This window comes from Barbatula barbatula (genome assembly GCF_947034865.1).
Source record: "Barbatula barbatula genome assembly, chromosome: 24".
Lineage (NCBI taxonomy): Eukaryota > Metazoa > Chordata > Actinopteri > Cypriniformes > Nemacheilidae > Barbatula > Barbatula barbatula.
In genome coordinates this window covers 15570561-15583711 of record NC_136787.1, presented here as the reverse complement: position 1 = coordinate 15583711, position 13151 = coordinate 15570561, and the positions used below count along the sequence as shown (strand labels likewise).

The 13151-nt window shown below is 36.5% G+C and overlaps 1 protein-coding gene across 2 annotated transcripts; it reads right to left on the bottom strand.

Annotated features, from left to right (window-relative positions):
- Positions 1–2193: 2193 nt before the first annotated feature.
- Positions 2194–13122, bottom strand: LOC306889396 (uncharacterized protein). 2 transcript variants are annotated; one of them, XM_079448283.1, is made up of 10 exons: positions 12934–13122; positions 11316–11400; positions 10918–11140; positions 10371–10621; positions 4755–10144; positions 4485–4680; positions 4102–4319; positions 3397–3669; positions 3210–3316; positions 2194–2933 (listed from the first exon to the last, which is right to left on the bottom strand). In XM_079448283.1, exons 2-10 carry the CDS (start codon positions 11385–11387, stop codon positions 2722–2724), a joined length of 6942 nt encoding a protein of 2313 aa, XP_079304409.1. In that variant the 5' UTR covers positions 11388–11400; positions 12934–13122; the 3' UTR covers positions 2194–2721. The 2 variants fall into 2 exon arrangements, with proteins under 2 accessions (XP_079304409.1, XP_079304410.1); XM_079448284.1 differs by having other exon boundaries at positions 4485–4662.
- Between the last annotated feature and the right edge of the window lie 29 nt (positions 13123–13151).

The window sequence follows — 13151 nt, the reverse complement described above, 5'->3', positions numbered from 1 at the left end:
TATCAGCCATATCGCGAAACATTTTGAAGCGCTGAACCTTTTTTGCAAAAAACGTGGTGGCTATTGTCAGCACACATGTAACATTACATCATGAAAAATCTTTAACATTTCTTCTTCTATTGACAACAAAGCGTTTTGTCTTGCACCTTACAATGACACAGGGACTTAATGTAATACTTTCATGGCACTGACAATTGCATTAATATTTACTTTTGAGGGATGAACTTTAGCTTGTGGTCAGCTGAATGAGTTGTACTGTTTGAATTACATGAGAAATTGCACTGTTTAACTGATATATTAAGGATGAATGCACCAAAGCAAATGAGAAAAATGTAAATGCTCTCCATTGCCAAGAGATCTCATTATGTATATTGGTGAGACAATGCTGGTAAACCAAGAGCTCCATGGCATAGAGTTCATGCCCGGTTCTAAAGGCACATTTACATTTAGTCATTTAACAGACGCTTTTTTCCAAAGCGACTTACAGATGAGGAAACATTGGAAGCAATTATAACAACATAGGCCACAAAATACATAAGTGCATCAAACTAGTCCATTAAAGCCTAGCACAGTATAAAAAGCTAAGAATAGTAAGGTTAGTAAGGTTTTTTATATAAAGAAGGAAAGGGAAGAGAATTAGGAAAAATCAATCAGCGACGTGTTGACGGAACATTTAATTTCTAACATATTGTATTTTTATAATACAGGAAAATAATGCAGTTTGTTTCTGTTGGAAATGTGTCCCCATGAATGATTACGGCTGTGTAAAGAAATGATAAGCACTGATACAGTATTGCTAGTTTGATGGTAACATCTTGCATATCAATGAATAACCAACAAGAATAAAGATTACCATGTTTGGCAAAACGAATTAGATGTGTAGCCTTAATGTGTATTTCCCACTTTGTCTTATCTGTTTGGGGCAGACGTGATATTTAACATATAGCCTACTAAGCTGTTATGCCCTTTTGACCTTTCGGTCACACACATAAAAAGTCTCATTGTGGTAAAGTCTGTGGTATACAGAAAACCATGTGAAAGTGAAAAACAGAATAAAAGAGGGAAGCAGAGTGAGAGACGGGAGGGGTTGACGCACGTATACTTTCCATGTCCTTCTCACTTGAGAGCTCATGTGATATACAGTTTTACACAGTGAACATTTACAAGACAGCTATCAGCAGGAATATCTTTTATTATACATAATATTAAAATATTTATTTTACACACTTAAATTCATGTGTACCGTAAATGTGTCCTATGTGACAATAGTAAATAAATATATATATATATAGGCCTATATATATAAATATATATAAAGAGTTCGGTTCCAAATGAGATAACTCAGTTTACATGTAAAAAAAATCAAAAATGTATATTGGTGAGACAATGCTCTCTGGTGGTAAACCAAGGGTTCCATGGCATAGAGTTCATGCCCGGTTCTAAAGGCACCTTTAATTCACATAAAAAGTCTTACTGTGGTAAAGTCTGTGGTATACAGAAAACCATGTGAAAGTGAAAAACAGAACAAGAGAGGGAAGCAGAGTAAGAGACGGGAGGGGTTGACGCACGTACTTTCCATGTCCTTCTCACTTGAGAGCTCATGTGATATTACACAGTGAACATTTACAAGACAGCTATCAGCAGGAATATCTTTTATTATACATAATATTAAAATATTCATTTTACACACTTAAATTCATGTGTACCGTAAATGTGTACCGTAAATATATATATATATATATATATATACATATGAAGAGTTTGGTTCCAAAATGAGATAACTTAATGTAAAATCATGTTTTTTTTATCATGCATTCCAATTAATATCAATCAAACTGTAGTTGGCTTGTTTTGATTTAAGCCATAATAATAAAAACACAATAAAAACATGATAACATAATAAAAAACATGAATTAAAAAAAAAAATTCTATAAAAATGTAGTCTCATTTTGGAACCAAACTCTACATATATATATATATATATATACTGTTGTTGTATTATGGACACGTTTTATTTATAGTACATGCACTGGGTTGTAAGATTTGGCAATAGTCTATTGATAAAAATAAAATTTTAAGTTATCTATAGTTATAATTTATAGCTATATATAAACATAATATAGCTAGTAATTTTTTCATAGTAAAATATAAAACATTTATTAAAAGTAACACTAAAATAAAGTAGGCACAAAATAAAGTTGTAAAAGTTTATTTGCAAAATCTTCATAAAAGGAGATTAGTTACACATATCAATCTATACCAGTATCAAGCAGATTAGTAACCATTTTATGATGCATGTAAAATTCTCATTTATCTGATTATAAAAATTATTTAATTTGACATTTAGCGCATAGTATCAGGTAATATAATTTCACAGCGTTAAATTTTTATTTAGAAGCTTGAAATTTAGGCATGTTTTTGTTTGCACATTATTATTAAAAATTATACATTATTATCACGAAAGCCAAAGTAAAAACATTTTTTTTACAGACCAATATATTTCTAGACATTTTGACTGATTTGGAATCTTATTCTATCCTCCTTCTTACAAACATATTATATCAAACTTCTGTGGCATTTATCAATCAATACATCATTTATCATCTAACTTTCACAAGTGGTCATGTTCATTGCCATCATCATCATCATCATCATCATCATAATGAGGCATTAAAGAAATTGAATAAAGAGGTTAAAAAACACTTCACAAAAGTGACACTTTCACTTTAATCCTTCCAGAACCTGTCCATACTCTGCAGTATCAGTATCCTCGTGCTTATCCTGAGAAACCCAATTATCCAGACTCACACGCTGGTTCTGATCCAGGATTCCCATGCGGCTGTACTCTGACACCAGGTTTTTGTATCCTGCTTTGTAGTAGCCTCGGATAGCATCATCAGACAAAACGGCACACCGAGACTGAATGCTGTCACCTGGAATTACACACAAGAATATCATTAAATGCAGCAACATAAGCTCCATTAGACTGTGTTATACTTTGTATTTGTTATCTTTTGTTGTAAAGTATTCAACATCTCATGATGTTTTTTTTGGCTTGTCAGTTGTGCATTGCCACTTTGTCTTCTTCAAATTTTTTTTTATAATGTATTGTCAAATGCCTGTCTTTTGAACCCTATTTATACTGACTGTATTTTTTTAATTTTCTGTATAACTGAAGATAACATTTTTGCCATATAAACATTTCTTACCTATAGCAGATCTGAGCTTTTGTGAGGTAAGCGGGTGATGTAGAATCATGCAGCGTTTCAGCAGAAGCTCAACATCTCCACTAATCATGGTGTCTGCTAGAAGTTTCCTGTAAAAAAGAAAAAACATTAAAAGCAACTTAACTGGAATATAACTGCCTAAAGGATCTTGCCCATAACCCAGTGTTACCTGGCCATCTGTGACCGGCTGTTTGGACCCGTAGTTAAAGCCTGTCTGTGATCTTGTCCCAGTACCTCCATGGCAATCAGGTTCTGTCCATTACTGTCAGTCTTTATGCTTCTGATCAGTTTATAAAGCTCCAGATTTTTATTTTTAAACTCGTTCGCTGACTTTGGATTTTCTAGGACTATCTGCGCTAGTCTAATGGAGTCCTTGGGTGGAATATGGCTGATGTCCAGTGTCCCGGTGGTGTTTTTACTGAACCTCCGAGCAGTTACAACACTGCAAAGAAAAAATGAGAATTATTGACAGTACTGTATGTCAGAATGAAATGAACAAGAAATTTGCTGTCACAAGAAATTTAAACTGTCACTAGTCATTTTAGATCTATAGCTCCTTTGCTGTATAGACTCAAATAAACGGACGCATGAGAGTGCTGTTACTATTTTTAATATTTAATTTACAATTATTTATTAAAAACCATACCCATCTCTCTTTCTCTCAACAGGTTTTGGTCTAGCTTTGGTTGAAACTAGTAACTTTGTATTAGCATTGTATTATTGCTCCTGTAAGACATATCGCTTATTGCTGTCTGAACTCTCTAAGTCATTATGGATCGAAGCGTCTGCTAAATGACTAAATATAAATGTAAAATGAATTTATTATTATTTTTATTTAATCCTCTTTCTTTAATGTGCATCACAGATTATTTACCTATTATATTCACCAACAAATCCAAGATGGTACATTTTGATGAGGACACGTTCATCACTTTTGATAAATTTAACGCTCTGGAAATATTCTTGCAGTGCAGTGTTTGTCTCCTTTTTACTTCCTCCAGTTAGGCTGTATTTACTAGGGTGTTTGTTTGAGACGTCGTATCCTCTCTGGAGAATCAGAACAGGTTTGTACGATTCAAGGTTTGTCTGGATCTAATGAAAAAAATGGAGTCATGAGTGAGATTAAACAAATCTATCAACCTTCTGTATGTTTGTCTGAAGCACAACCTGTGATTTACAACTAAAACATTTTAGTTGTTTTTTTCAGGATCTGTATTATGATGTTCCAAAACAGAGCCAAAAATGAAAAGCACTTGCCTCATTTTTCACTTTCTCACGTAGCATCAAAGCTTCCTTCTTCGGGTCTTTTGTCTTGCTGCCAGTTGCTTGTACTAAGGCATGATAAAGTGCATTCTGATCATCCGTGTTGACGCTGATAATCTTGCCATCATCCTGTACAATGTCAAAACGGCCTCTGTCCAGCTGTGACCCAGCTCTGTTTTCAAAAGGGTGACTATATTCAATGCAAAAAGTTCATAAGCACAAACACTGACAGGTATTTCTATATGTGTATGTATAATGTCTTACTGTGACGGATGTTGGTACTTTGCAGATTTGGTTAATCTCAGTTTTATATCGCCTGCTGATTTGTTGGTTCCCATGTGACGTTCCTCAGTCAGTTGTTTTCCGTTTTCATCTACGACAGTTATATGAATTCCTTTTCCATCCAGCAGGTTATTTTTTGTGAGCACATACATGTCAAGGGCTGTAGCGGGCTGATCTGCTTTGCATATATCTTCTGTATACTGCTTTAGTTTTGTTTTATCCTCATCAGACAGCAGTTGCACTTTGCGGCTGGTAGATATATTGTTGTGTTTTTCCCTCTGGTCATCAAAGAAACGTTGAGTTTTATTTCTCTGCATGACTTTGTCCACCGCCTTTCCTGCAGCATTGTTCAACTCAGTCTTAAATGTGCAGGTCATTAAAGAAGTCATATGTTCATAACAGGAACTGATGAATTTCTCAGAGACCTTCTGAGCGATTTCCTCCAGAAGTTCTCCTTTAAGGCGTTGTACATCATTTAAATTGTGTCGTCCATCTTGGTCATACTTGGTCAATTCTGTCTGAAGCTCATTGATGCTCTTCAGTAATTCTTGGACACATTTTTTGTCTATTACCTCTTTTGTTGGTATGGCATCCAGTATTTGATATAAATGTGTTGAGCCCTCTGTTACTCTTAGAACCAGCTTTGCTTTTTCAAGCACACCTGACAGTTTAGCTTTTTCCATGAGCTCTGTTGCAGCGTTACACACCTCAGTGAGTCTGCTTCTAACTTCGTGTGCTGTAGTACAGTCTACTATGAGCTCAGGAATTATCTCTTCACAAAGCATACCAACTGATTCCTTTATTTGTTTCTCATAATTTTTGTCAATCTTGAAATTTTGTTTTTGCAAAGCAGCTTTTGGAACACCTGAGCTGATGAACTCGACAAGAGTCTGATCCAGTTTATTGTTCTGTTTCACTAAGGAAGTAACTAAATTCTTTAAACTGTTTTGTAAAATGTTCTTAAAGACTTCCTGAAGTGTTGCATCGATTGCATAGTTCATGGCAGTGATCACAGACTGTTTCCCGATTTCCTTAATGGCATATGCAGTCGCATGTTTGAAATTCTGTTTGAGTGCCTCAGACGTAGTTATGTTTTTCAAACCAGACTTAAAAGATTCCTTACTGACTGATGATAAACCAGACTGAACACTGCCTTTGAATGAAGTAAACGCTGCCTTTCCTGATTTGATGAATTCAGACGCAGCAGAGGAGAAAGATTTTGTACCGTTGAGGAGACTTTTCGTCACCTTATATACACTGGTAACTGCTTTTTTGATAGCGCTAAAGCCAGCTGTTATTAAAGAGAGCCCGATGCTGATGCTCTTGGATATCGCCCATGACACCCAATCGAATGTGCCCTTTATCATCCCCTCTATTCCACTGATCATGTCAGACACTCCTTCTGAAATCAGACCCATTCCAAACTGACTGGCTGTTCCAAGCGTAAACGCACAAATAAGAACTCCAGCTAGAACCTGAAGTGCACCGAGTAAGAAACATATCAAAGCGTCAATGCAAAACTTGGGCTTCTTTTTCACCTCAAACACAACTCCGAGGCCATAGTCGTACAATGACATCAGCTCATTAGTGACGATGAAGTTCTTTTCTTCAGACAGCATGTAGACCGAACACTCCTCTGTAATGGCATCATCTTTGCTTTTCTCCAGCTCTTCAAGTTTAAGCATAGCTTTATCAATGTACGTCATCCAAGACCTAAAGATGTTCATTCTGGCCTCCATTTGACTCTGAAAGTTGTTGTTGTCTGTGCTCTGATCTTTATTACCAGTGACTGATAAATTACATGAGATCATTGTGTTCGAGACTTCTGAGATGTAGACATCAATGGATATCTTTGCATCTTCCAGCAGTTTCAGGGCATCAGTTTTATAGTTACCCTTGCCAAGGTTGATGGTGATGTACGCATGGTTATAGAGTGCCACAGCTTTGTAATATGGGTCAGAGGTAACAACTTTTTGCCAGTAGGATTCAGCTCCATTGGAATTGCTGGTTTTGTTTCGGCAGTGTAGATCACTTCTTACAATTGCCTGTCTGACGTGATCGTAGAAGTTATCGGATTCTCCTCGCAGCAGCTTTTCACTCGTTTCATTTATCGTCCTAAAAAGATCTGCTTCAAGTTGACTGAATTCATCGTGTCTATTGATGTGATCCTCATGTAGGGTCAACCACAAGGCCCAAGATTCTTTCAAAGCGTTCACGCCAGGCTGATAATCAAACTTGGGCTGATAACGTTTAAAGCAATCAGGCATACTCTCAAGCTTCATTCGCATGGGATCCAGTTTTTCATCCTGTGTGTATCGTCCATCAAAGTCTTTCAGCAACCTACAAAATGTGGAGAACAGATTTTCCTTGAGGTTTATTTCAACCAGCTCATCACTTTCCATGTCGATGATTCGTTTAATTTCATAGTGCTCTCTCAGCTGACGCATGATTTCCACAGATTGACCTTGGTAAGCTGGTGCGAGATGATCACAGTTCACAACCATCTGGACCATCCCTGGATTGCCTTTTCGAGACGTACGACCAAATATTTGTTTCTCGACTCTTCGGTTGTGTGGATAGTGAGTAAGAAGTACAAAAAGACCACCACGCTTGTTCACACTTTCATCCACTTTTATGTCCGTTCCTCGTCCTCCGAGATTTGTTGCAATGATGATTCTGCCACCACAGAATTTCTCTCTTTCAATGTTGTGCTTCTCACTGATTGTGTACAGAGTGATTTGCTCTGCTTTTACTCGGCCTCCATCCTGCATTTTCCCATGTAGTTCATCTGCTGTTTTAACATCTTCACAAATTACCAAGACAACTTGTCCCCTCTGGGCTACTTTCCATGTAGTTTCACAAATAGTCTGGATCCACTGGTGATTCCCACCTTTCACCTGGTTGACTGGAAGCTCCACCATTCTTTTATGGCGATGTGCGGGCACAGTGTAGCTCTTTGCTTCATAATGTCTTGCCAGAAAGTCTCGATCTGCCTTGCCACCTAATGTACCAGAAACACCAAATATACCACTCCCACTGAGGTACCTTTTGAAAAAATAAAAATTTGACATGTAGTTTGTCACGTTGGATATCAGTGAAATGGCAAGTTGGTGCTTGAACTCCAAAAACTGCTGCAGACCATTACCCCATTTCTTGTTTTTCTCCAACACACCACTCGCTTTGAAGTCCACTGGAATGACTGCATCATACATGTGTTTGTCATTAGTGGTAGTAATGTCTCTTTCAGCAGCCGATGAGGCATCAATCATGTATTCTCGGCCCCGTGACATCTGAACAGCCTTTAGTGCATTCTCCACAAAAACTGGCAACTGATTCTCAACATAGTTTTTCAAGAACACAGGAACGACAGTGAAGTTGTTGGAGTCTTTTGCTGTTTGGAAGTTATTTGAGTACTTGATAGACGATTTTATTGTGCTTACAGTTGCATCAATGAGTGATTTCTCAGACATGAGTTCACACGCCAGTCCTCCTTCCAGCAGCAGCATTTCAACTTTAAGGTCACCTTGTTTTTCCCGAGCATCAAATCCTTTGGCTCTCTTATTTTCTAAAGAATAGCACTTAAACACTGTGCTGTTCTCCAATACCTCCTCAAATATATTCAGAAGATCAAACTGTTGTGTAACTCCAAATTTCTTCATGATTTCAGCTAATGCTTTAGACATTCCATCCTCACCTTCATGTTCTTTCTTGCTCTCAGCTTGATTTATCATTTCAACATCCTCCTGGGTGAAGAATCCCAAAGTCATACCAGGCAACAAGATCTCATTGGCTGAAAAGTTGTCGGATGTTTCCAATCCCATAACGGCTGCTGTCACAGCTTTATGAAAGTACTGTATCCTTGTCGCCCATTTTATCTCCCCTGTGCCAAACATTTCTACTGGTTGACAACTAGAAATCATGGCCCAGATGTTGGAAAGCACTTGCTCCATATGCCTAAATCCACCAGATTCATGAGACAAGAATGTCACTTGAACTCCATTGTCCAAAGTCATGTAGTCCACTTCATCCACTATGACAAGCTCAAACTGCCTTGTATCGCGAGTAGTCCTCTTCTCAAATTCCTGCTTAAGTATGTCTGCTGCAAAGACTCCCACTGTTCCATACACTATTTGTTGTCTGTAAGCTTTTTTAAGGAGTTCCTCTTTTTCCTCTGGTGACTGGGCGCTTGAGTAGCGGGGAGGTACTACAGATGAGGTGACACCAAACATTTCAAAAAACTTCTTCCACTCTTCTTGGTCTCGTTGGGCAAGAACTGGAGAACTTGTCACAACGTCCACTTTTGTTCCACGAATGGCCAGAATTGTTGCAAACATGGCTAAGACACAGGACTTGCCCTCACCTGTGCCGATCTCCAGAAGACATCCTTTATTTTCTGTCAGCTGTGCCAGGAGGAGCAAAAGCAATGATGCTAGTTGTGTACATCTTGGAAAAAAACCTTGAATCTTTGTTTTGTCTTTTGTGATGATCGTTGAGCAGTCTTGCACTGCTATTGACATTCCGATTAATACATCTTTCAAATTGTTGATATCCGGGTTTGAAAGATTAAGAGATTTTATCTTCATTTTCAAGTTGTTGATTTGTTCTTTGGTAAGGTCTTCCAATTCATATTTTGGGAGTTCAGACTCCATGTATCTAAGCACGTCCTTTAATACCACCAAGACTTTTTCTGGGCAGTTTGCTTCACGAAGTTCCTTTACAATTGTATCAGCATCTTTTTCCTTGTCATTTCTCATTTGTTCTTGAAGAAACATTGAGGGGTTTTCATTCATCAGAGCTGAGAGAACGAGGATGCAGTTCAGGTTGTAGGTTTGTGCTGTGTGGAGAACTGAATTGAGTTGATCGCATTTGATTTCTGGACTTTTGCAAATGAAAAGCATTATTTCTGTCGGTGTCCAAATTCTGTTAAACAATATTTGACCTAAAATCTCCCTGCCTTGTGGGTTAATCTCTGAAATCATGTCAAGTACATTTAATAAAATGCGTTCTGCCAAAGTTGGATTCGTGACATGAAGCTGCTCCACCAAACCCAAGAGATAGTTGTACTTCTTCTCCAAGCCGAGCGGCTGGTCTTCATCATCATTAGCATCTTCAGTGCTGTTGTGCATGATGAACTGTAGAGATGCTTCAAGAACTGAGAGCTGCTCAGTAAGAGACAGTTCATTGAATCCTAAAGCACCATCAATGGTGAAATTAGACCATAATGACAGGTTTCTTTTTTTGCAATATTGAACTATAAGTTCATTCTGGAGTGTCTTGATCCTATCCCAAATCTGATAGTTCTGTATGTCTTTGTCTTCTGTGATCTGATACTCTATCAAAAGCTCTTTGAATTTTTCTTCAACATCAAAATCCTAAATAAATGTGCATAGAAAAAAATGGCGCTCAGAAAAAGTAATATTTAATTACATTTAAAAAAAAATTAGCAGAAAAAGTCACTTTCATCCAAAGCGATTTACATTGCATTGTATTATACATTCGTTTTTTTGACTATGTGCAATCCCCTGGGATTGAACCCATGACCTTGGCGTGTCACGCTCTAACCACTGAGCCACAGGAAAAATCTGATTTATATCATACCTCATCCCTCTCGATCCCAGCAGCATCATCTTCTATTTGCTGATGGAGAGCTTGTGTGCGTTCCTGATGTTGCCCGTGACCTCTAAAGCTCTGTTTTTCACGGAGACGCTCGGTTGCTCGAGAAAGCTTTTGTCTGGACGATTCACTTTCTCTTTCCAGCTCCTGTTGAATCCGTTGCTCACGTTCCAAACGTTCCAGACGTCTATTCTCCTCTTCTTGCTGTCTCTGTCTTTCATCGTTTTCAATTTTTCCTGTTTAAAGACATCATCAGACACCACAAGATTAGAAACAATTTACTGATGCACTTTATTGTTTATTGGCACTTAATTTGATTTCTATATAATCTCTAAAGCACATTGCAAATTCCTCATTTATTTTCAAGAATCCAGTGAAGTGTCCTTCCAGAAGAGTGAAACTTATTATAACAGCAAAGGGGAAATACAGCTGCAGTGGGATGTTCAACACGAATATGAGAGTATAATGGTACAGTAGACATACTTTTGGCTGTATAATGTGATGTAGAACTAATATGTGTGCAGGAACGTACCATAGTTGGAACAGTAATGAGTGCCACCCTCAGAGGTGCAGTGCATCTGAATCTGGGAACGGTCGTAGGTTTCCCTCAAGATAAAAGAGGTGTTGCCTTTATGGGTGTTAAATTCATACCTAAAACTATCCCATGAGTGTCTTTCATATCTGATGTAGATGTAGCGATGGATTAATTTCTTCTCTTCATAACTCTTTGTGCAGCCAGCACCAACATATGTATACTGGATAATATAATGATTCATAGTGTCCATCAGAAATGCAGTGGATAAATAACAGAGAAAAAACAATTATTATGTTATGTTATTGTTTTACACTTGGCTAAATAGAGCAGGATGAAGCAGGATTTAGAAAAGAATCCACTAATTAATCTGTTGTGGATGCACCAAACGTTCTTACCCCTCTTCTGTCCTGAGTGTCAAAGTACCAGCCATAAGGAGTTTCATTCCTGACTGAAACCTCTGCACCCATTTTTCAGGATTTTCTGTTTACATTAAACATTACTCAGTATTTAGCAGTTACAGCACAGACATTTCTCAAATTTAAATGAAAATTATTTAAAAAAAATCTCTAATAAAATAAATGTAAATAGTAATGTTTAACCTGTAACACATGCATAAAAATCATTTAGATAAAGAAATAAAAGCATCCAATCAAATTAGATAATAATAATACAATGTTATGTAAAAAACAGACCTCAACTCAAAAGTAATTTACCGTTTGTTACACCTCTTTTCAGATCCAAATTATAACTTGGGGCAAAAAAATGTTCCTGAAGTTTACAAAACATTAAATGGGGCAACTTAAAAATATGTAACCAGTCTATAATTTTGAGCTGAGGCCTAAATTTGTATTAAAAGTGTTTCAATGCGCATTTATATTAAATACAATTTCGACAGATTAATTAGTTTAATTAATTAGTTTTCATTTAAATTATTCACGAATCACGATGAACAGAAAATATATTCGCTACATTGTTTCAGATTTTCTTCTGGCTCCACATAAAAGAAGAAAAATAGCAATTTCTTATAGCCACAATAATATTGTCCTTAAAGTGCAATAAAGATCAGGCCTACTTGTTCTGCGTTTCTCTAAAAGGAACGGCGCAAGCCGCGCAACAACAATATATATATATATATATATATATATATATATATATAATTTTAATAATAGAGTTTTTGTTGAAAAGACGAGTTTTATTCATAAATGTAGGCCTATTTATTATAGGCCAACCTCTGTTGTGCAGCACTTCAACTTGACAACACACATCATTTGTTTAATGCAACATTTAAAATATCAACAGAAATTTAATTGGTAAATTGTTAAAAAAAATCTCTGATTTGATTTCAATCTCGAAAAAGGTGAGGCACTGGGGTATTTGACAAACAACTCCATTCGATTAGGTCAATACTTCACTGCTATTAGCTCTGGTTGGTGTTATTATTCGTCTTTCTTTGTTAATTTAGTGTTCATTTGATTTGTCAATGTCAAATTATTTGACTAATTCTGTCACACGTTATAGCTAGTGTGCCCATCAATACAAGGATAGTCTCAAATATCTTATTGGACAGCAATCAAAGTACAGCATACCCTTCCTTTATCAGTTCTTCAATCAAGTTACCAAGCGTACTTTGTCACTTTGTATCTATAAAGATAAAGGCCTACTTAAAGACGTTTGATCTTTATTACATTGAAATTTCCGAGCAATGAACCTCGTGGATCAAGGTTATTGTAGTTTCCTTAAACAAAAATATCTTCGCTGGAATCAAAAAAAATGTTGCCTCGTAAATAAACTGAATTATGTTTAAGTTAATGCACTACAATTACTGAAAATAAATAAATACTATAATAATAATAAATATAACCTAGCAACATAAAAACAAAATTATATATTATGTATAGGTTAATAATAAATGATAAAAAAAACTTTGCGACTTTAAAATTAAAGATGTTTTAAAGACCGAATCACTGTGAGAAATAGTTTGACCTCATTCACCAACAATTTTAGGCTACTCACGTGCTCCTTCAAGACAATAATTGTTGATTCTCCTTTTATTCGGAACAACTGCGGATGAGATGAACGTTGAAAGAGTAATTTGGGTAACGTTACATTAACCTCGCTGGAGAACGGCATTCATCCGAGGATTCTTCAGTCTCCAGCACTAGTCGTGTAGAAATCTGTGACTACTGACTTTCAGTTCACTATATATATATATATATATATATATATATATA

Bases quoted from the DNA above. Each gene is read 5' to 3' on its own strand.
- LOC306889396 (XM_079448283.1), bottom strand. From the start codon at position 11,387: ATGGGTGCAGAGGTTTCAGTCAGGAATGAAACTCCTTATGGCTGGTAC. The intron at 10,622-10,917 runs GTACGTTCCTGC...GTCTTTAAACAG, and splicing joins TCATTACTGTTCCAACTATG to GAAAAATTGAAAACGATGAA. The intron at 3,670-4,101 runs GTAAATAATCTG...TTTTCTTTGCAG, and splicing joins TTTGTTGGTGAATATAATAG to TGTTGTAACTGCTCGGAGGT.